Source organism: Rousettus aegyptiacus, unplaced genomic scaffold (assembly GCF_014176215.1).
Source record: "Rousettus aegyptiacus isolate mRouAeg1 unplaced genomic scaffold, mRouAeg1.p scaffold_m13_p_16, whole genome shotgun sequence".
Lineage (NCBI taxonomy): Eukaryota > Metazoa > Chordata > Mammalia > Chiroptera > Pteropodidae > Rousettus > Rousettus aegyptiacus.
Window position 1 is genome coordinate 26,601,558 of NW_023416291.1, and position 22,597 is coordinate 26,624,154.

The 22,597-nt window shown below is 35.9% G+C and overlaps 1 protein-coding gene across 2 annotated transcripts; it reads left to right on the plus strand.

The window, feature by feature from the left end:
• The first annotated feature begins 223 nt into the window (after positions 1–223).
• On the plus strand, positions 224–21,775 carry LOC107512543 (histone PARylation factor 1). 2 transcript variants are annotated; one of them, XM_016148207.2, is made up of 8 exons: positions 224–343; positions 3,648–3,807; positions 5,719–5,908; positions 7,106–7,204; positions 13,531–13,681; positions 17,542–17,629; positions 19,508–19,680; positions 21,536–21,775. In XM_016148207.2, the coding sequence occupies exons 1-8, from the start codon at positions 296–298 to the stop codon at positions 21,665–21,667; spliced, it is 1,041 nt and encodes a 346-aa protein (XP_016003693.1). In that variant the 5' UTR covers positions 224–295; the 3' UTR covers positions 21,668–21,775. The 2 variants fall into 2 exon arrangements, with proteins under 2 accessions (XP_016003693.1, XP_016003694.1); XM_016148208.2 differs by lacking the exon at positions 224–343 and adding an exon at positions 2,009–3,167.
• The last annotated feature ends 822 nt before the right edge of the window (positions 21,776–22,597 follow it).

The following is a 22,597-nucleotide window of genomic DNA, read 5'->3' on the forward strand; positions in this document are numbered from 1 at the left end:
AACCAGAGCAGCCCCAGCAGATGCTCGAGATGGGGTGGGGCTCAGCCCTCGGGGAGAAGCAGATAAGGTAGATGGAGAATGAACCTTCCTCGCGTGGGCAGGGGTAGTGGGCGGAGCCTCGGCCGGCCGCCGCTCCAGGTGTTAGGGGGCGGGGTGTGGGCGGAGCATTGTCCCTAAATTGGCGCTCTCCGGGCGGAGCAGGGATTCGCATTGGTGGCTCTTGAACCCGGAAGCAGTCGGCGGCGCTCGGAAGCATCGGCGGGACGAGGGATTCCGCGGGCTCCACTGCTGCAGAATGGTCGGCGGCGGCGGGAAGCGCAGGCCTGGCGGGCAGGGGCAGCAGGTACTGCCGCAGAGGTTGTGCGGGCTCCGCAGGCACTTTGGGTCATGGTCACGGCACCAAGGCGCAGCACATCGCATTTATCCAGTAATCACTGAGCGCGTGCTGTGTGCCTGTGAACGGCGGGCTGCCCCAGGACCCTGCTCAGGGCCGCTGCTTTTCAGAGCTCTGCGGGGGTTTGGACAGGGGAAGGAGCGACCTGGCATCATCTGCCCTTCTCCTGGCGCAGTTCCTGGGGAAGCAGATTAAGACAACCAACGATTCATTCATTGAACCAGCCAAATTGATTGGAAACCGAGTACAAGCCAGGCGCTGTGCGGGGCGCCTTGGATTCAAGATGAATCCTGCCGCCCCTGCCCCTCTTGGGGCTCCCATCCTAGGGAGACAGGGCACAAGTGAATATACGTGTTACTGTCACTTTTTTGTTTGGGATTGTAACACTAATGTGTAGGAAGTGCTGTGGAAACATTGAAGGAAGAGTTAACGAGTCCCTGGGTGCTGTTAAGGAAGTCTTTTAGGACTACTCGCGTTTGAAAGGGCTCTTGAAGGCAATGAAGAGAAGGGGTACGAAATAAGTGTAGAGGATGTTTGGGCACAGCGGAAAGTTTGGCTTGGCTGGAGCCTGAGAGATCGGAAAGTAAGAGCAATTGGTCGTAAAGGCACTAATGAAGGAGGGGAACATAAAATATGTGCATTTTCTCATACTTTTAAAACGATTTCAGAAGTTCTGTAACCACTGCAGTAGCAATAAAGAGAGTTAAGAAAGAAGTGTCATTGTGTTAGTTTTAGAAAAATTGCTCTGGCCATATTACAGCTGGATCGGGTGAGACAGTGTTAGAGGCCTAATTAACTATTAGAAGGCCATGGTTCAGGGCATTCATTATAGTGGGTCATGCTTTCTAGAAAGACAAAGAGTGAAGTATACGTGCAGCCTCTGAAGGGAACAGCTGCACCAAAGTCTGGTTATTGGGGATCTGGAGATGCTGAACTGGTGTATGATGTATGTATGGTAGAGGTGAAAAAATCTCAATCACCCTTTGGTGCAGTGAACCTCTTTGACATAATGATAATGTTGAAAACAAAATATCAAAAATGAGATGAGTCTATAGAGACTATAGCTAGCAATAGCAGTCAGCATTATGTTCTAGGACTGTTCTCTGTATTTTTATAAATAACTTATAACAACTCTATGATATAGGTAGCCCTTTTGGTAGATGAGAAAATAAGGCACAGAGAGGTTAAATAACTTGCCCAAGGTGACAAAGCTGGAAATTGGAAGTCAGAGTCAATCCATGACGCAAAATGGGCTTTCGGCAAGATAGATTGAAGCTTTTCTTCCCACCCTCTTACTTCTGAGCCAGTCTTTGAAAATCTGACCAAAAATGGTTGAAAAAACAAGAAAGGATAAGGCAGAACTTGTATGTTCCAGCTGTTCTATATTTGTAGCTGTTGAAACAGCATGAAGTGGTGAATCTGTGGTCAGGAGCCAGCCCACCTGGGCTTAAATAAAGCCTGTCCTTTCACTTTCTAGGTTGAGCCCTAGAGGAATTTACTCCAGTTTCCTCATCTGTAAAATGTGGATAATAGTATTTAGATCATAAGATTAAATGAATTAATCCATAGAAAGTGCTTAGAACAGTGCCCTGGCACATAGTAAGTGCATAATTACTTTTTATTACATATCGTTTTTTACTATTATCTTGATTACTGTTACCATTTGCTCTTAGCATTCATTTTCGGATCTATATTTCAAAAGTCTTTTTGTTAAAATTGATTTTTTTATGACCTCAGACACAGCATAATCCTTGTCATAATAAACTGTTGTCATTGGCCAATGCATGGTCTTCTTTTACCTTATTTATTAATAATATAACAAACGCCTGTGAACCTACTGCCCGAGACTAGGACTGAAATACTGACAACCTTACATCTACACAGTTCCTCTCTTTATCTGCCTAACTTCCTATCACCCACATTCAGTGTAGCTACCATCCTGAATTTTTTCTCTTGCCTTCTATAGCTTTATCACCTATGAGTGTATGCCTAAACAATATTTATTTGTTGTTATGAATTCCATAAAAAGGTTATCTGCTGCATATATAATCTCCAAGGACTTTTTTCTTCATTTAACATTCTGTTATGAAGACTGATCCATATTGTGTGTAGCTGTATTTCATTTTGACTCAATGTAATATTCTGTTTTGAAGGCCTGCGATTGTTCTCCTGTGAGTAGACGTTTTCATTTATTGTCTTCTGCTCTTAGAATATCCTTCTGCTATCAAGAATATCCTTTTGTCATCTGATTCATAAATTTTGTAGACTTTGAATACTACCCAATATAATATCAATAAACTTGAGCCTACTGGGAAAATGGAAGAATATGGATATGAGAAACATCTGGCTTAGAATTTTTCAACCATAGCACCATGGACATTTGGGGCCAGATAAGTGTTTGTTTAAAGGGCTTATCCTGTGCTTTGCGGATATTGACCAGCCACCCTAGCCTCTTCCTCACTAAATGCATTAATACCCACCCCCCAAATTTGTAACAACCAAAAAGCTCTCCAGACATTACTAAACATATTCCCCTGGGGGCAAAATCAGTCCTAGTTGAGAAGCACTGATGTAGATAGGAAGAATAAGAAGGAAGGAAGGAGGAACAATACAAAAGAAAGGTTTCTAGAAAGAAACAGATTGCTACTTAAACTAAAGGTTAAGTAATCTCCAACTAAACATTTTATCTTTATAGAAATTTATCAAATATCTAATATACATTATAAAACCTGGCATACTTACGTAATGAACCGATATTGCAGAGATGTTGGAGGTAAGTTTTATAACCTAGTCCTGGCATTAAAGGGCCTTACCTGAAATAATTGTAACTGGTGACTTCCCTTGTATCGTTATTTCTGATAGTTTGCATCTGGTGTGCTTACTGAATCTTAAAAGGCTTAATGACATCTTGTTTACCACGAGAAAGCAAAACCTGCCTTTTCTTTATTCCTCTTTCCTGCTCTTTACTTTTTCCTTTGTTGTTGTTGTTTTCTGTGTTTTCATTATTTAGAGAAATACATCTGAAGACTTGCTGTGTTGGTCCCTCTTGACCACCATATATTTATAAACTGTTCTTTCCTTTTCTCTTCGCCCAAAAGAACCCCCATATTTTACTCAGAAATACCGTTTTAAGTTTTAAAGAAAACACATGTATCTCATAGAGTTGGGTGAATAAAAATAAGCAATATTATTATGAAAGGAAAGTTATTGAAATGACTTTTGGAGAAACAACATTCTGTATGCCAATTTCCAGTGTGAAAAAACCGTTGATGTGAAGAAGAGTAAATCCTGTGAAGCTGATGTCTCCAGTGAACTTCGAAAAGAAGTGGAAAATCATTATAAGCTTTCTCTGCCTGAGGATTTCTATCACTTTTGGAAATTCTGTGAAGAACTTGATCCTGAAAAGCCAGCTGGTGAGTTCCTTCAGAATCATTCCCGTTTCTACCAATGGAAAAGACAGTAGGAAACTGGACCAAGGAGCTAAACATTTCATAGAAAAGGAACCTTTCAAACATGTTTCTAACAAGAGAAATATTAAAATAATGCTATAATAATTTGTCACTATTGCCTGTTATCCAGGCAAAGGGAAATAATTTCAGGACATGCTTTGATGAGGGTTTTGAAGGAAAACAAGTACTTCGATATATAGCAGTAGTTTTTAATGACAGCAGTTCTGTTTCTAGGAACTTGTCTTATGGAGTAGGTGAACCAAAAGTTATGTTCAATGATATTTACTGAAACAAAAAATGAGAAATGGCTTAAATACCCATCAGTATTACATCTATGCCATGAATATGTGTAATTTTAAATGAATGAGTTAGATTTTTTAGGCAATGATAAAGTATCGTGCAGGAAAGATTTTAAGTGAAAAAGAGTATATAGAGTATGTTACCATTAGTATTAAAAAAAGGGGGGAAAGGATGCACACATCCCTATATACTTTCTATGTGTGTATACTATTTCTGAAATGATACACACAAAACTGATTATGGTTGTGATGGAGTTTTCACTGTTACCATTTTGTACTATTTAAATATTTCAGCATGAGATTGGTGGGGAGAAGCACTCTTGTATACTATTGATGGAGATATATATTGGTAGAGAACTCTGAATTTTGGCAGTGTGTCAGAATACTTAAACTGTGTAGCAACTTCTCTAAAAATATCCATGGCTGTGTACAAGTATTAGCAAAGATGTTCACTGAAGCATTGTTTAGAAGAGTTAAACAGTAGATGTCTATCAGTACTGGAATATGTATCTATAATGGAATATTATGCAGGCATTTAAAATTATGTAAGAAAATTTAATAACGGAAAAATATTCAGAAAATTTAAAACAGCATGGTCTCTCTTTAAAATATATGTGTTTACAACTGTTCATAGAAGGGGGAAATGTTATTACTGTATACCAGACTATTTACCTTGGTATCAGTGGCCAGTGAGATGGGTGGTTTCAGTTTTTATATTACTTTAAAAATTTGTGTGTGCTATCCTAAGCTCCAGCTAAGATGAACCATTTTCTCCTTCCAAAGAAACTGGCTGCTATTCCCGTCGTTACGTCTTCCAAGAATTTTCTTTCTTTCTCCATCCCACATCCTATATATCCAAAGTCTGCCTGGAGTGCTTACTTCCTTCTTCCAGAAGCAATGAGGACCCATCTAATGTTGTAAAAGTGTACATTTGAACAGACTTCATGACTCTAGTTTTATTTTTCACTCTTCCTCTGTGATCTGTGAATGGAGAAAGGAGGAATCATCCAGTATTAGAGTTGGCCAAATAGATTGTCAAGGAGGCAAAGGAATCCCACAGTGATAATTAGCTGAGGTAGAGGGAAGGGGAAGGAAATGTTTTCATTAATACATTTTTAATTAATTTATTTACCTTCCTTAATGCACACTCATTTGTTATCTATCTGTCTCTCCCCTCATCCGGGTGTGCTACAAGAATTTTATAGGCTCACAACTGCATAGTAATAAGACAGAGTAAGTGTTTTGGGGCTTTAATATGACATATGAATACAAAAGTCTTACTTTGGCCTAACTGAGAAACAGCAGGAACATTTGAAATGTAATCAGTGGTAAATTTAAGAGGAGATCCTGAATGTAAGTGCCACATTTTCATTGCTCTAATTTTTTCCCCTCGAGTATTTATAACTCACATTCACATGTAACTAAAGATTTATTTTATTTTACTTTAGACAGTTGTTTAAGACAATTGCTTAGAAATAGTTTACTAATGAAACTATTTTTTTTTTCAGTTGACAATCCATTATGTCCTATCTGCCTCCAGAAATTTATGGTCTAAGCAAACTTATTTAATTTACAGATTCACTTTTTGCAAGCCTTGGACTTCGATTAGTGGGTCCTTATGATATCCTTGCTGGAAAACATAAAATGAAAAAAAACCCAGCAAGCGTGAATTTTAATCTTCACTGGAGATTCTACTATGATCCTCCTGAGTTCCAGACAATTATTATTGGAGATAATAAAACTCAATTGCACATGGGGTATTTCAGGTAAAGGATCTTTTCCTCTCCTCTAAAATATAGTTACTATCTTTCTAATGAGTATCAATAGACATTCACTGGTCTCACCCAAGGTGAAGGGCATGCTTTCCCCTTATGGTGATGCATGAGCCACCCATTGTTCTGTGGTTGCCATTCTAACCTACCCAAGGATGGATGAATCCTAGGATTAATTAACCTCACTGGTTTTACCTTCATGGTTATAAACCTTTTTTGGGTTTTGTTTTCTTTTGGGTGCGAAAGAGCTCTTTTAGCCCAAGAAAGATAATTTAGTGTAGCTGCTATGACTTAAATTAGCCATCTGCTTCCAAGGGATGTGGAATCAACCTGTAATTAAGAATGTGCTTTGGAGTCCAACTGTGCTTTGGAGTCTACTATTTATTATCTCGGTGATCCTGTTCTAGTCAGTAGTGACTGTGAATTTCTATGACTGTTTCCTCTCTTGTAAAAATGAGGATAACAATTGTACATACCTAATAGCAATATTAAGGGGATTAGATGGATATATGCAAGATACTGAGAATGTTAAGTAGAAGTAGGTTGAGGAGGAAAATACTTCATGCACTTGTACCAGTAAAGCTGTTAGTTAAAGGGAAGGTGAACTGTAAGATAATAGACTAGAGGGAGTGGAATAAGCATGCCCAAGGAGAGGTTGTAGTACGGTAGAAGGCACACAGTGCTGGGCATTGGGTTAGTTACATGGATTCTGCTTCTGTCTTCACCATTAACTTACTAGGACCTTGGCTGAGTCACTTCATCTCTGTGTATTGGTTCCCTCAATTGTACAAAAAAGATTTACATATATGAATCATATCCTTTTACCTCTAATGTTTTATGATCTGGTCAGTCCTATTTCTGTTTTTCCACCTTTTTAATTTTTTTCACAGACTGTAAAACTGGGGTTGAGAAGATGACATATCATCTTCTCTACTTCTCTACTTCTTTTGATAGGCCTATTACCCTTTGTATTTAGGTATAAAAGGAACTAAGCCCTAAGAATCTTAATTTTAGGTTTTGTTATATAAATAGGATTTGTCGTAATATTTCTAAGAAATTTAGAACTTAAACCTGGCTCATTCCAATTTCAAAAAATGCAGATACAAATTGTCGTCTATAGACCTAAAATTCTACTTGCCTAATAGTATAAATTATGGGCAGCTAAAATTTTAATATCTTTTACTTAAACAGGGATTCTCCTGATGAACTTCCTGTGTACGTTGGTACAAATGAAGCAAATAAAAACTGTATAATCGTTCAAAATGGAGATAATGTGTTTGCTGCAGTCAGGTAAGAAAATATTTTATTTCAATCCCTTTTCTATTTATAATATTTGTTTATAATTTTTGTGCTATAAGAGAACTTAAGGTAACCTAAAAATTTTAGATTTCTAGAAATCATTTCTGACTTTTGCAGAGTCCTAGCCATACTTCTTTACTGTTCATCAAAAAAATATACCTCTTATATAACTATGTATTTTATTTAATGAAATATTACTTAACCTTGACCTCAGTTGTCCCATGGCAAAATCAAAAGATTTTTTAGACATCTTATTTTAAACGCCATCATTGTAATAACCCACTGTATCTAATTCAAAAAGAAAGATTTAATAGAGTAAAGCAGGTGCTCATAACATTCTTAGAAGGGCTAATGGAGCAGCCCGAGCCTCCAGGAATGACAGTTGTGTGGCAGAACTGGCTCACCAATAGTTTGTCTCTGCCACCATCAGGAAACTGGAAAATCAAGAACTGCTGCCACAACGTGTGGCTTCAGGGCCACATTGTCTTTGATGTAACTTGTGCCAGTAACATGGATGCCCTGCCTTCTTCCTCTCCACCCCCACGAAACTAAGGACCAGGTGCTGAGATCTCAGCTGCAGCTGCTATGTAACAGTCAGATGCCTCAACGACTGTGCTCACTGGTGGACACAGCAGAAGCACAGCCTTCACTTGGTATCTCTTCTACCTTTCTAAGTTGCATCTGCAGAAGAACTGAACAGATACTTTTCCAAAGAGGAAATACAAATGGCTAACAGACATATGAAAAGATGCTCAGGGTCACTAATCATCAGAGAAATGCAAATTAAAAGCACAATGAGATAGATATCACCTCACACCTGTCAGAATGACTATTATCAATAAATAAAAAAACAGCAAGTGTTGGCGAGGATGCAGAGAAAAGGAACCCTCATACATTGTTGGCGGGATTGCAAATTGGTGCAGCCACTATGGAAAACAGTATGGAGGTGTCTCAAAAAATTAAAAATGGATATGTCTTTTGACAGTTGCACTTCTGGGTATTTATCCAAAGAAAATCAAAACAATAATTCGTAAAGATCAGCGCACTCCAGTATTCATGGCAGCACAATTTACAATAGCCAAGATATGGAAGCAACCCAAATGCCCATCAACAGGTGATTGGATAAAGAAATTATGGTTCATATATACAATGGAATATTACTCAGCCATTAAAAAAAAAATGAAATCCTACCATTTGCAACAACACGAATGGACCTAGAGGTTATTATACTGAGTGAAATAAGTCAGACAGAGAAAGGTAAATATCATATGATTTCACATATATGTGGAATCTGAGGAACAAAAAGAACAAACCAATCAAAAACAGACTCACAAATATAGTGGATAATTTGGTGACAAACAGAGGGGAGGGGTTTGTGGGGGCTGGGAGAATAGGGTGAAGGATTAAAATACAAATTAGTAGGTGACAGTTGGGTACGAGGATGGGGAGCCATGGCAGAGGGAATGCAGTTAGCATTAATATAATGGCTAAGTGGAGGGCCAAAGGAGGGAGGGAGCAATTGGGGGATTCGTTTTTTGAACAGTAGACGTCTAAACAATGTACTGTATACTTGAAACCAAATTAAATAATTTATTTAAAAAAAATCACTTGTCTATATAACAATAATCCTAGAACACACACACACACACACACAATCACTTGTCTATATAACAATAATGCTAGAACACACACACACACACATACACAGTTGCATCTGCTTGAGAGAAGCTAGATCCCTTATGGAGTCCGAGCAGAAAAATAGTATGGAAAATGCATTAATCTCTCATGTGGAAGGGGCATGGAGTGGAGCTAAGTGAACCTGTCCACAGCGTACTAGCCACACATAATTGGAAGCCATTTGTCAGCAGCTATGCAGTTTAATAAAATGAAAAATGCATTCTTTATCATTTTAAATACAGTAAGTAGATCATGTTTTATGGGACCTCTTCTAATACCCTACTTTAAAAAAGACTTTTATTTCCTGTTATTTAATTTTTGCAAATTTGCATTAACAATTCAAACTAAATCAATCTAGGGTACCCCCTAGACTGCTATGTATATACTGATATATTTATAGGGCAGCTCATTACAGATATCCAAAAAAGGCTCTTTCTCTTCTGACGGCTCTGAGTTTTCTAAAATGTTGCTTGTCTCTGTTAAATAGCCCTTAAGAGTATCTCTTATAATTTATATAGAACTTATAATCGATATAGTTCTTTTAAGCCCTTCAGATTTGTTGTTCTGTTGAAATTTGTGCCATCTTTATTATAAACTGTAGATCGTTACTTGCTTATTGTCTATCTCTTGTACTAACATGTAAGTTCCATGGAGGCAGAGGCTTTCTCATGTACAGTATCTGCCCCATAGTAGATGTTCCATAAATTTCTTCATTCTACAAATACTTTGGCATGCAAAAACACCTAATTTTTCATTAGTCTTATTAAAAATCTTATTCAAAAAGAAAGTTTTAGTGGTTATCTAAAATAATCCAAGATTGTTTTGGTATTTTTTTAGCTTATTGGAGGACACAGAACAGAAAAAGAAAAAAAAATGATGATAAATTTATAATTTAGGTGAAGACCAGCAAGTAAGTACTTAAGTACCTATTTCACTCAGATGTTTTCTACCTCCAGTAATTTTTCTCAAACATAGAGGTGAAAAGATTATAATACTTTTCAAGTATGACAACTGTTTTAGTTTGAGACTTTTCATTACTTAAAAAGCTGCTCAGAATTCTTAATTTAGTTTATTTCTGTATCAGCCTGAGTAAAGTCTTTTAAGGCAGACCATTTGTCATAAACTAATTATTTTTATATCTAGGGAAACTAATAGTTTGCTGTGTGCAAGGCTGAATAGTAGTCAAAGAAATATAAATTCAGCCAGTGAAGATTATTAAAGATTAAAGAATGGTAATGCCCAATTAGGTTAGGGTATAAAAAACTTTACTGATCTGTTAATTGGTAAAACCTCTATAGAGAGCAGTTTGAAAAATATTTAAACAACCTTATTACAAAATTTCATGACAGATAATTAACATTGCTAGGTACTGTGCTAAGTGAACATTTTTACCCGTAAGTCAGCAATTCCATTTCCAGCTATTTATCTAAAGATATTTTGGACAGATACACAAATATGTATGTCTGCTACAGTTTGTTAAAAATGAAAAAGTGGAAACAACATATCCAACAATAGAAAAACTTATATAAATAAATAATATAATGTCCATACACTATAATGCCAGGATACTGATTTGTTGATTTGGAAAGATATTTGATATATGAAGTGGGTAAATGATAGAATAGTATAGAATGATTCTATTTTCTTATCGTCTAGTACACATAGAAAAAAATTCTAAATGACCTAGTTTTAACTTTAGACAACAAAATTAGTGAATTTTTCCCTGTTCTGTTCTTTTTTATTTTTATTCAAATAACTTTAGCAATACTTTTGACCTCACAGACTTCCTAAAAGGATCTCGTAAAAAGACCCAATGGTCAGTCTACGGACTATTTTTGCTAACTGCTATTTAGTTAATGGTTTTAAACATGACTTCATATCATAACCTCTTGGGTTACCGGTTTAAAGTATTTGATCACGAACTCTATAGGTCCTACTTCTAGAGATTTCACTTTTAATACATCTACAATAGGAGTCAGGAATATTTTTTAAAATACACATTCCAGATATGTCTAAATGTAACACAAAATTATACTTCTCTAATTTTGATACTAAAAATTTTAAAATCCATTTACCCTACATTTCATGAATGCTTACTTTGTGCAGGGCCCAAAAATTATTTAAGCAGATTTGGTACTTATTAAAGGAATAAATGCTTTTTGTTTTATCCAATATATGAGATCTTGAGTGAACCTGTTAAATAATTTTTTTCTCTTGTCTGCTGCCACAACTTTCTCTGCCACTCTACTTCACTGTACTGAGAAATGTGGATTTATTGCCATAAGCAGTGATTTTTCAAATACTAGCTCAAGGTAAAGTACTTTTAACTAGTAACCCAGGAGGTTTTTTAAAATTTAATTTTTATTTTTTTCCAGGAGGTTCTGAAATATAGTAAGGTTTAAAACCATTAACTAAACAGCAATTATCAAAGAATGGTGTGCGGACTCTTATGAGTCCCTGACACCCTTTTTAGGAGGCCTGTGAGGTCAAACTATTCATGATACTATGTCATTTTTGCCCCACTGGCTGAAAGGTAACAAGTGGTGGGTAATACTGTTGGTGCCCTGACAGGAATCAAGGCAGTGGCACCAAATTAGCAGTCATTGTATTATTGTATTATTCATGGCAGTAATATAATACAAGTGTCATTTAAGAATGTCAGTGATCTTTTTGACATGCTGTGTGATGAAATGGGATGGGCGTAGAAGGCACTTCTGCATACCCACGTATTGGTTTGTTGCAAGGAAAAGGCTCTTGAGTGATGAGTTGAACTTGAGTGGTTATCTGAAATAATCACTCTTGAGTGATTGACAAACTCCAGTTATTCAGACATGAGTATTTGGCAGACATTTTCTCAAATGAATCAAAGAAAACAATTGACTGTATTTGTTGCCAGTGATTAAAATTCAAGGGTTCAAAAACAAAAATTAGAATTGGGGAAACATAACCACCATTGTGAGCTTGATAGCTTCTCACTACCTAAAGACTTTTCTAATGAGACTGGTGGTAATATTAATGAAAGTGTTTTTTTCATATTGTGATATATTGGAGTGAAGATGGTACAAAGAAAAGTTTAGTATTTGGAAGGGCTGCATACCTTATTGAACGAATATGTTCCAAATGACCATTGCAGGTGACATTCAAAGTTCAAGGTATCCCAATGGATTGTAATGTAAGAGTACAGAATGTTTATGGTTATTATTTCAGTTTGTATCTTCAATCATCAGAAAGCAAATCAGAGAGTAAGTTTGAAGCTGAGAGACAAAAACTTAATACTGGTACCAAGATAATAATAATAATACTTGTAGAAGACAGCTATTAGGTGCCTTAAATAATGGTGAAAATCTTCATAGAGACACCCTAGGCCATGCTGGATGCATAAGTACTTATCGGAAAGAATGCGAAGAACGGTGTTCTAGGCAGGGGAGCAGTGTATGCATGGAAATATGAAATCAAGTGGCAGAACATTCGAAGGCCATGCCAGAGAGGTTGAGCCTATAAAGATTGATTTACTTAGACTTGCCATCAGTTTGCTTTTTATGATTCATATATTTTCTTGATACACAATTGTATGTGACTGAAGGTAACATTTAGTGTAAGTTATGTGTGCTGTAATCAAAAAGCAATGATTTGGTGGTCTTGGTTTCTCTAGCACTTTACCCTTACTAGCTCTGTGAACTTGGGTAAACTGATTATTCTCTCTGCCTCAGTTTCCTGATATGTAAAATGGGGATAAGAATAGCACCCACTCTAAATGTTCTAAGCTGTTTACAGTGCCCAGCCCAAAGCAAATTATCAAATATTAGTAGTGAATAAAAGTGTATTTCCTCCCGGGAGTCTTGCAGTGGCTACCGAGGAAAGGGGTTGGCTGTATCCCCACTGATGCTTCTTCCAGCTCTTCATTTTATTCATGATTTGCTTTGCTGGGGAAGATTTTAACCTCCTTATGGTAAAAACATAAAATTATTTGTGTAACTGGCATTGGTATGCTTTACTATTCATATACTTTTAAAAATAGTTTTGGATTGTGCTTTTGAATAAACTTGTAGTTTTAATTTCCTTTTACATTTTCCAAATTCATCTTAAAACAAATGTGAAGGTAACATTTTTTTTCTATTCCCTATGCTGTGTATGATTTCCCATGACATATTCGTTTTATAACTGGAACTTAGAACGTCTTATTCCCCTTCAGAAGGTAATATTTTAAAAGAACGGCTGATCTTAAGTATTGTAATAGTGTAATAGCTCTTTAAAAATAAAACATCCTTTTTGTGTCTACATACTGTTTTTTTCTCTTATGCCAGGCTTCTCCAAAGCAGTATACCATATCTTAATATCATTTAATTAATTTAAAACTTGGCTTAATCTCAGCTTTTAAAATATCCCTTATATCTTTATTGTAGGCATTAAGATATAATACAAATTTGACTCATGTTTGCTGTTCTGCAGCTGAAAGCTTTTTATTAATATTACCTTTCTCTTGTTTGAAAAAATCTATTAGGGATTATAAGAAAACTGTTGTAATTATTCTATAGTCTTTTTCTTATATGGCATTTGATATATATTTTTTTTAACTTAGCTCCCTTCACTTACCAAGGTCTGTGTACTTAGTATAACAAGGGTTTTTGCTTCTTTTTCAGATTATTTTTGGAGAAAAAACTTAAAGAAGTAACAGATAAAAAGAAAACTAGTTTCTTGAAAAACATAGATGAAAAACTCACAGAAGCAGCCAGAGAACTGGGTTATTCACTGGAGCAGAGAACCATGAAGATGAAACAGAGAGATAAGAAAGTATGATTTACATCTTAATCACTATTTTGCTATTTAATAGGGTTTTTTCCTCTTGACTCCTTCCCCCTGCACTTATCCTTCTCGTCTCCTGCCCCATCCCAAGGAAGGCTAAACGCCACCCTCAGGGGCTCCCTACAGGGCTGTCCAGTACCTGGATTGCCAGAAGGATGGCACTGGAGCAGGGCTTGAGTGGCTTTGTAGATTGTTAGATAGGCCAAGTCATGTGACATATCACTGCTGTGGTTGTATAACTCATGCCAGTATTTCCGATTCTTTTAATCTTGTTTTACTGGTTACTCATTTTATGGAACTGAGTGAAAGCAGCTTTGTACATAATGTTTACTTAAATTTCTTTTTTTAATGGCTGAGATCTGTTGATTTAGTGTAAGGTATTCTTTGGGAGGGGGAATTTTATAAAGATAAACTGTAGAGTGCTTTAGTTAAGGCCCTCAAAGGTGGTTCCCTTTTGAGAAACTGTGTATTGAGTTGTTAATTTCCTCCAGTAAATGTGGGTCTAAGCAGTCCTCATGTTTTTCTTATTGATTCCATCAGCTTTCCTTTTATATCTCTTCTAATGCCTGGACTGTATGGAGTGTTTTGTAAACAGCAAATACTTTTAGGTTTTGGAACCTTTTGGTTTTTCACTTATAAATTTCAGAGTAAATTAACAGACAAGCTAGAATTCTGCTTTGGGGTAAGTGAGAATTCCGCAGAAGTTTGTTCTTTAAACCTTTGGGGAGGAAGGACGTTTGCCACTGTGGAATGAGAGTAGCCATTCCTCTAGCCTCTCACCATTGCCTCCTGTGGTTGATTGATCTGAACATTCTAGGTCAAATGAAGTACTAGTTATTTCTGAATAAACTAGTACTGGTGACTAAGTACTTCAGCATACTTAGTTATTGAAAATCCTGCTTCAGTTCCTTTTTTGATCCTGACTCAACTTCAGGGTGATGTTCTGATAAAGTATAGTCACTAAATTGCAGTGTTAACTGTTCTCTTAGTCTTAAAGACCAGAAATAGTTTGTAAAATTGTACATTCGAATGAAACTCATTGCAATATGGCATTTTAAAATTACTTCAAGATTTTATGTTGCCATTTTACCTTTCTAGTTTTCATAAGGAGCCTCTTCTACCCTATGAATAGGAAGGGTACCATTTTACACTTCCTTATTTGTCTTAAAGATTAAGCTTCTATGTGCAGAATAGCTAGCTGTTAGCAAAGTCTTTGACCAGAGCCCTGTTTTATTTATTTTTTTTTACCATCAACTATCATTTATTTCAGATGAAATTTCCTTAATTCTTCCCCATACCTATAAATAAGCTGTCATTGGGGTTTAAACTTCATTGGAATATTTCTCCTGGCCCCATCCCCTGTGAGTTTTGTTTTTAGTAGTCTTTTTATAAAATCGGCTAGTAAAAACAAAGTAAAAAAGAACTTATAAGACACCCATGATTTTATTCTCCCAAAGACAACACATTGGTGATTATGCTTTCAGATCCTTTTCTATGTATGTTTGTTCTCTATTGTTATTGTGAGATCTATATTTTTTTAGTCATGAAAAATTCAGTTCTAGTATATGTGACTTTGTCTTTATGTATAAAATTATTATCCATTCTAGTATAATAGAGCACTATATAATACACTAGAAATCAATGTTTTTATACTGATGATACTTTACTTACAGTGCTTTGGAATGCAAAGTCCTTATGCGTTACCTCATTTGACCCTTAAAACAAATTTGCAAAGTAGGAATTATCATCCTGTTTTACAGATGTGTCAGTTGAGGTTTAGAGCCTTTGTTCCTTGTCCAAAGTCGTTAAGTGAGACAGATCTGAGACCTAAATTCACATCTTCAATATTTAGCATTCTTTTCACCTCATCTTAATAAGTGGCTATATTCCACTTTATTTTTTTTATATTTATATTTCATTATTAAAAGTGAACTTTGATTTAATGGTATTGTAAAGTGAGGGTATATACCATTTCATCCACCTTTGATTCTAATGCCTTAGAATATCACCATCCTTGTACATGGTCTTCCTAAATTTGTAAATCCATTCTTCATAATAAAATTAGGATTCTTATGCTTTGCTAATAACTGAAACCTCTTTATAGATAATCTGTACAGTTAATCATCTGAAAAATATGAAAATACATACCCTGGTTTTTGTTGTGTGTCAGCTTAAGTGGGGGAAAACATGTCAGTATATACATCAGTTTTATCTTTCATTTCTAATACTGTTTTATAACCTTTTTTATACTTAAGTATATTATTGTTTCATATTGCTAAATGAGCGGCTGTAGAGCATTGTGCTTATGTTCAAAATTTAGATTATTTGCACACTTATCTAAATATTAGAAGAAATTCCTGGACATAGTATTGCCAGGTCTGAAGTAGTTTAATGTGATTGTACTTGTGTGTGCATGTTTGCTTGTTTTTAATTTTGGGGAGGTTTTTTTTGTTGTTTGTAAAACTGCCCAATATGAGTTATAGTTATACCAGCAATGTGTGAGTGCCTGTTTTCTACATTTCATTGCCAGTACTGGGTATTATCAGTCTTTTTAATACTTGTTTTAATTAGTTTTACTTAATTTTAATTCTTTAATTATAAAAGACATCAAATATTTTTCACTTATCTGTTAGTCATTTTTATTTCTTTTGTGAGCTATCTGAACTTTGCCTATTTTTCTTTCAGAGTTAGAATTAGTCTTTTTTTTTTTTTTTTTTTACCTGTTTTACTGTGGGTGTTACTATTTTAAGATTCCCTTATAGTTTAATGATATCTTTATTAATTTTATTGTTTATACATATTGCAAATATTTTTATCAATTTTTCTGAATTTTGTTCTTGATAGGTTTTATGTAATTAAATCTATAAGTCTTTTCTTTCTCTAATCCAAAATTTTATTTAAAATGTGCCTTTCTTATCTACTAATTTTATAATTTATTTTTACATTTAATCCTGAAATCCAACTGTAAGTGGCATAAATAGAATCTAAATATAACTTCATTTGTTTTTTTCCCAAATGATGAGCAATTGTCTATGAACATCTTTTGAATAATCTGGCTCTTCTGGTAGCTTAATAAAGGTAGTGAAAGCAAGATATTGAGAACGTAATAGTAAAATGAGATACAAAGACCTGGATGGAGAGGACTTTAATAGTTTATTTTGGGGGTTGGTTCCTCAGGAATATTCATTGGAGGAAGTGGAATATTTGAAGCAGATGTTAAGGAAAGACCTAAGAACAACATCACTAGTGTGAAAAAGAATAAAGACTGGAAGGGTTATGACGATGGTCGTGATTATGGCTGTTGTCTTTGAAGATTTTCACTTCATAAAAGTCACTAGTTATGTTATTTGCCTCCATAAAGGGCACTACAAAACTATACAGTGCCCTGCTCTTGGCAAGTTTGCACACAAGCCTGCATTTTCCAGGTAAAAATAGTGGGCCTGATTTTGGCAAGATCGATGAGAGGAATTATGTCCTACCACATCTTCCTGCTAGTCCTTCTATCTTCTCTTAGGCCCAGTTCCTTACTCTTTCTACCTAAAAAAAAATACTACTACTTAGACCTTAGAGGAAGCCGATGTTCTGGTTCGCCTCCTGCAGCGTGGTGCGCTGGTGTTCTTCTTTCACACGTCAGGATGCAGACCTCTCAGTGTCTGACACAGTAAAAGCCAGTTATTTCACTGTTTTAGAATTACTTACAGTGCTTGACTTTTAGGTAATTTTAAAGGATAGAAACATTAAAATTTTCCCTGGTGTACAAATTTACTGAAATGGCAGAAATGTTGAGGCTGTGTACATTGCTTTTGTTTTGTCTGTTTACCATGATAAAATTTTACGTTTCTCTTTAGGTTGTGACAAAAACCTTTCATGGTGCAGGCTTGGTTGTTCCAGTAGATAAAAATGATGTTGGGTACAGAGAGCTCCATGAAACAGACGGTAATATATTTCTTATGCAAACACGTGCATATGTGAATATGTGTTAATATATGTGAAGGAAGGTTTTTCTTATATTGAAAATTAGGTATCTACATATGCCTTTCGTGAGACAGTCACCAAACCTAGTGATAAAGGTTTTAGGGTCAGTCAGGCCTAAATTAAAAGTGGGTTTGTAGCTATTATAACCTTATGCAAATTATTTAACCTCACTAAACTTTCTTTTATCTGTAAAATGGTTAATAATGGTGAATACTATTTATAGGAGCATATGGTGTATAAGATTATGTAAAGTGCTTAGTGCAGTGCTTGCCTTATAGTGCTTAAAATATGGTATTTATAAAAGCTTAAGGAATTTTAACCTATGTTACTTTTTCTAAACTGTTTCAGAACCTTTGACATTAGGCACCATACAAAACATAATTATTGAAATAGTATGTTTTTATATATTCCTTTGTAAAATTTTTTTCATGTGTATATAAGACTACTTAGCATTCAGGAACCCAAGATCCTGTACTATTTCATCTAAGTATAAAAACACTTCGAAAATGGACTGTTCATACACAAAACCTAATTATTGCTATCTATGGTGAGAAAAGAATAAAATTACTTCTCAACTCCTTCTCCACCCCTTTATTCCCTCTTCCTTTGACTATCCCCATTGGCATTCCCTTATTTACCATCCTGTTCCAGGGAGGATAAAACTTAGAAGTCAGAATTAGCACTTCCTCAAGAAAGAATCAAGTATTTCTGCCCAGCATATATAATATTTGGCCATCCATTTTTTAAAACATAATCAACCCGCCTCGGCTGATTACATATGTAGGCCACATTCTATTTGTTGGACAGGCTGATCTGTCCCGCTGCCCCACATCTCCCTGCAGCCAGAGGTAGTCAGTCTTTAATGGGAAAGGCAGGTCGGCTCTAGCTGCTTACTGTTCAGTCTTCTGCTTATACTCTTCTGCATACCGGTCCATTCAAAGCTTTAACACGCAGAATAACTGTCTTGTTTGAGAAAGTTTGTTAGTCTCTCAAACTTCAGGGATGGTGGGTATTAAATTGCGCTTTGGAATAAATCTTGTTATTCTGTCCTGGTTGTGGTTCTAGGGTTTTATGTTGAAGACCATTTTTATCTTTGCTTTTTCCAACATTCTGTATATTAGATCCTTCTCTGGTTTAATTACTTTTGAGTGAGAAGTGGTAGCAAGACAAAGTTAAGGACCTAACATCATCCTGCGCCTGTCAGTGTTGTTTGCTGGAGGTATAACTGACAGGTTTGTTAATATGACATTCTTCAGCAATTCACAATATGATATTCATATTCCAAAGTTAAAAGCCCTATTATGTCTTTACCACCCCTCGATAGTCCTTTATATATATGAATCTTAATAATGTGGGACAGGGTAAAAAAGAGTGAATTTTGTCTATTTGGATTTTTTTAAAAATCCAACTCCTAATGTAGACTAGCCCAGGGGTGGGCTACATGTGATATGTTGCTATATTCTTTTTTTTTTTTCCCAACTATTTAAAACTGGAGAAACAGTCTTAGCTTAAGGGAAGTTAAAAAATGGGGTGGGCCAGATTTGGCCATTGTTTGCCAGTCTCTGAATTACCCTACTGGACATTGTTGAAAACTTAATAAAATCAAGATTCCAACTAGATCTGTTGTGAAATTGTCACACTTTGCCAATGCAAGAAATCACTTCAAGCCATTGTTATGCTTGAAGCTTAAGTAGAAAAATTGTAAAACTGCTGTTCGAAATTACAGTGCCAGCCATGTTACATCAGCTGTATGAAGAGTTCTATGAAGACACAAACCACCATATGGTCTTTTTACCTTGAAGATGGTTATAATCTTTTAATATCATTGATTCCTTTTAGCCAACCTCAAGAGAATTTGCAAGACAATTGTTGAGGCACCAAGTGATGAGGAGAGACTAAAAGCTTTCGCTCCCATTCAGGAAATGATAACTTTTGTACAATTTGCTAATGATGAATGCGATTATGGAATGGGGCTTGAGTTGGGAATGGACCTCTTCTGTTATGGTTCACACGTAAGTAAAAAAATCAAATCACGACCAAACCCCCCTCCTGTCCCCCACTCCCACATACTCATGCACACACATAATATCTGCAAGTTCTAGCATATCTAGGATAGGAGATATATTTCAAAAGGAACTCTTTGAAGTGATTTCTAAGCAGATGTTCTATAAATATTTGACATTCATCCTGTATTCTGGCAAAGGAGAATAACCAAGATTATTTGCCTTCATGTTTACCTTAAGTGGTTTTACTTGTTAGACATATTATTGGGATATACATGTGTACGAGTGTGTCCACACACTATTCCTAGGGCTCCATTTCATTTTCTATTATTGGGGGTATTTCTTCCTGTGTTTATTCCTAGATGAAGAGTAAACACTATTTTAAAATTGGCTTTAAATTATTTAAACTATGAGATGCTACTGTATCATTAACTATTTGCTCATTAAATAGGAAAAATGTGCCTGACAGTTAAGTCAGTACTTATTCAACTGTACTTGCCTCAAGGTCAAAGAAGCAATAAGGTGTAGTGTTTCTTGGGTTAAACTGGTTTTAAATCGTACACTAAAAAGCTGTGTATGATTGAGCAATTTTCCCAATACCTCTGTATGTCTCTACTTATAAAATGTCTGAACACATGCACAGAGACCATTTAATTCTTATTTAACCTACGATGTCACCTACAAAGCAGAGAGGTATATACCATCTTGCTCAGGCTCACACAGGCAGTCTGATTCTAGAGTCAGTGTCTAAAATCAGTAATTCTCAAACTGTAAAGTGCATAGGAATCACCTGAGATAGTTAAAATGAAAACTGTTTTAGCTGATCTGGAGTGAGGCCCGAGATGCCGCAGTTCTGACATGTTCCCAGGTGGCGGTAATGCTGCTACTCTGCAGACCACACTCTGAGCAGCAAGACCAGCAGCTGACTTCAGCTGCATCAGAATCACCTGCAGGGCTGTTCAAACACAGATTGGTGCCCCCCCCCCCCCCCCCCCCCCCGTAAGTTTGAGTTCTTGGGTGGGTCCTGAGAATTTATATTCTGACAAGATCACAAGGTCAGGTTGATGTCACTGGTTAGGGCAGTCTAATCTGAGAACTCTGCTCTAAACCACATTACTACCTTTCTCATATACGGTTATCAGAATAATCAAAATGTTTAACAGCCTGAATGACAGTCCTTGACCAGCCATAATACTGCTTTGCCTGCCAGAAACTATGAACCAGCTTAATAGAAAATGGGATAGTTGTGAGAATTAAATAACATAAGAATATATGAAAAGGTTTATTAGCACAGTATTTAGCACATAGTAAGTGCTAATAAATGATTATCATCAACAAAAGCGTAGCCAGTTTTTCTTCTACTATATATACAATAGCAGTAGTCTAAGTCACTTGATAAACTTAAGGCAGTGACTGAAGGATTAAGGGGTTACAAGATGGTGGGTGCAGGAGAGGAGGAATTTGAAGATAAAGGGAAGTGATTTAAAAACATTAATCAACAAAAGAAAATGATTAAAAACTGGTGGGGATATATTGAAGCGAAGGAAGGAGCATTTAAGCATTAGTTAGGAGCAAAACAAACCAAAAAACGCATTGATAACCCTTACCTAAGGATAAAGGGAAGCATAACTTTTTTTTTTTTTCCGAATTTTCTTCACAATACACTGTTAGTTTTTTAGAGCTCCAAGATTACCCGTTGGGCAGAATGCCAGGCGTGTCTCAAAATTCACTGTCCTAATCAATTGAGAAAGCAGCTAAAATGATTTTGGGAGTATGCTTTCTTAAACAAGGGCTTTTCCAATTTATTTTCTGTTACTAGAGCATCTGCTATATTCTCTGCTTAATATTTATTTTTATTTTTCAGTATTTTCATAAAGTTGCTGGCCAGCTTTTACCTCTTGCATATAATCTGTTGAAGAGGAATCTCTTTGCAGAAATTATTGAAGACCATCTGGCAAACAGAAGTAAAGAGAACATAGACCAACTTGCAGCATGAGTGAGAGTTGGCTTTGGTATGCAGTATTTTAAGGCATTAGTATTAAACTTGTGATTTTTTTTTTTTAAAGGAATACAGAAAATAAATGTATGGAAACATTTACTAAAACTTTTCTCTCTTCTGGACTGGTTTTCTTTTTCATATGCAAATAAATGGCAGTTAAATCATCTAAATGGTAAGGTCCTAAACACATTCAAAAGAAAGTCATCCTCTAATAGGTCACGGGAAGCCACTGCCTAATGCCTTTGGATAACTAGACTGTCCTCTCCTCCCAGGGAGTCATGGTTCAGTATTTAACATGGGCAACAGCTGCAGTTTTAAGAACTGGATTTATGGGAGATAGGGAAGGCAAGTCATGACACTGTACCCAGCACTTTTCCAAAGTGCCTGACCCCAGACCTAACAAAACTTAATTTTAACAATATCTCCAGGTGACTCATTGGTATTCTCCCCACAACTAGTTCAGTTATCCCATTAGGAATATTCTTTAAAACAATTCTCCTTTGTCTCAGTCTGTATTTACTAATCAATCTAATATAGTATATTGATATATAATTTAATACAGTATATGAATCAGTATACCATTGAGATTTTAATTTTCCATTTTCATTTAGTTGACTGGATCTCCAGTACAAATCTGTAGATAGCTGTGTTTTACCAGATTAAGGTCCCCCTTAAATCTGATCAAATGGCCTTTACCTTAAAAACAGAGCAAAGCATGAAATGCAAAATAGCAAACTTTGTGGATTAGACTTAAGAGCCTACAAGCTCTTTTCCCTGAAGATAGAAATGCCCTCAAGTCATCTATTTTTAGCACCCACATTTTATAGATGATTGACTTGACTTTCCCAAATAACTGTTGAACAGTCAGCCTCCAAAATTACTTACTTTGTTAGCTGTGTCCTTAAAACAGATTTGAGATACTTAATG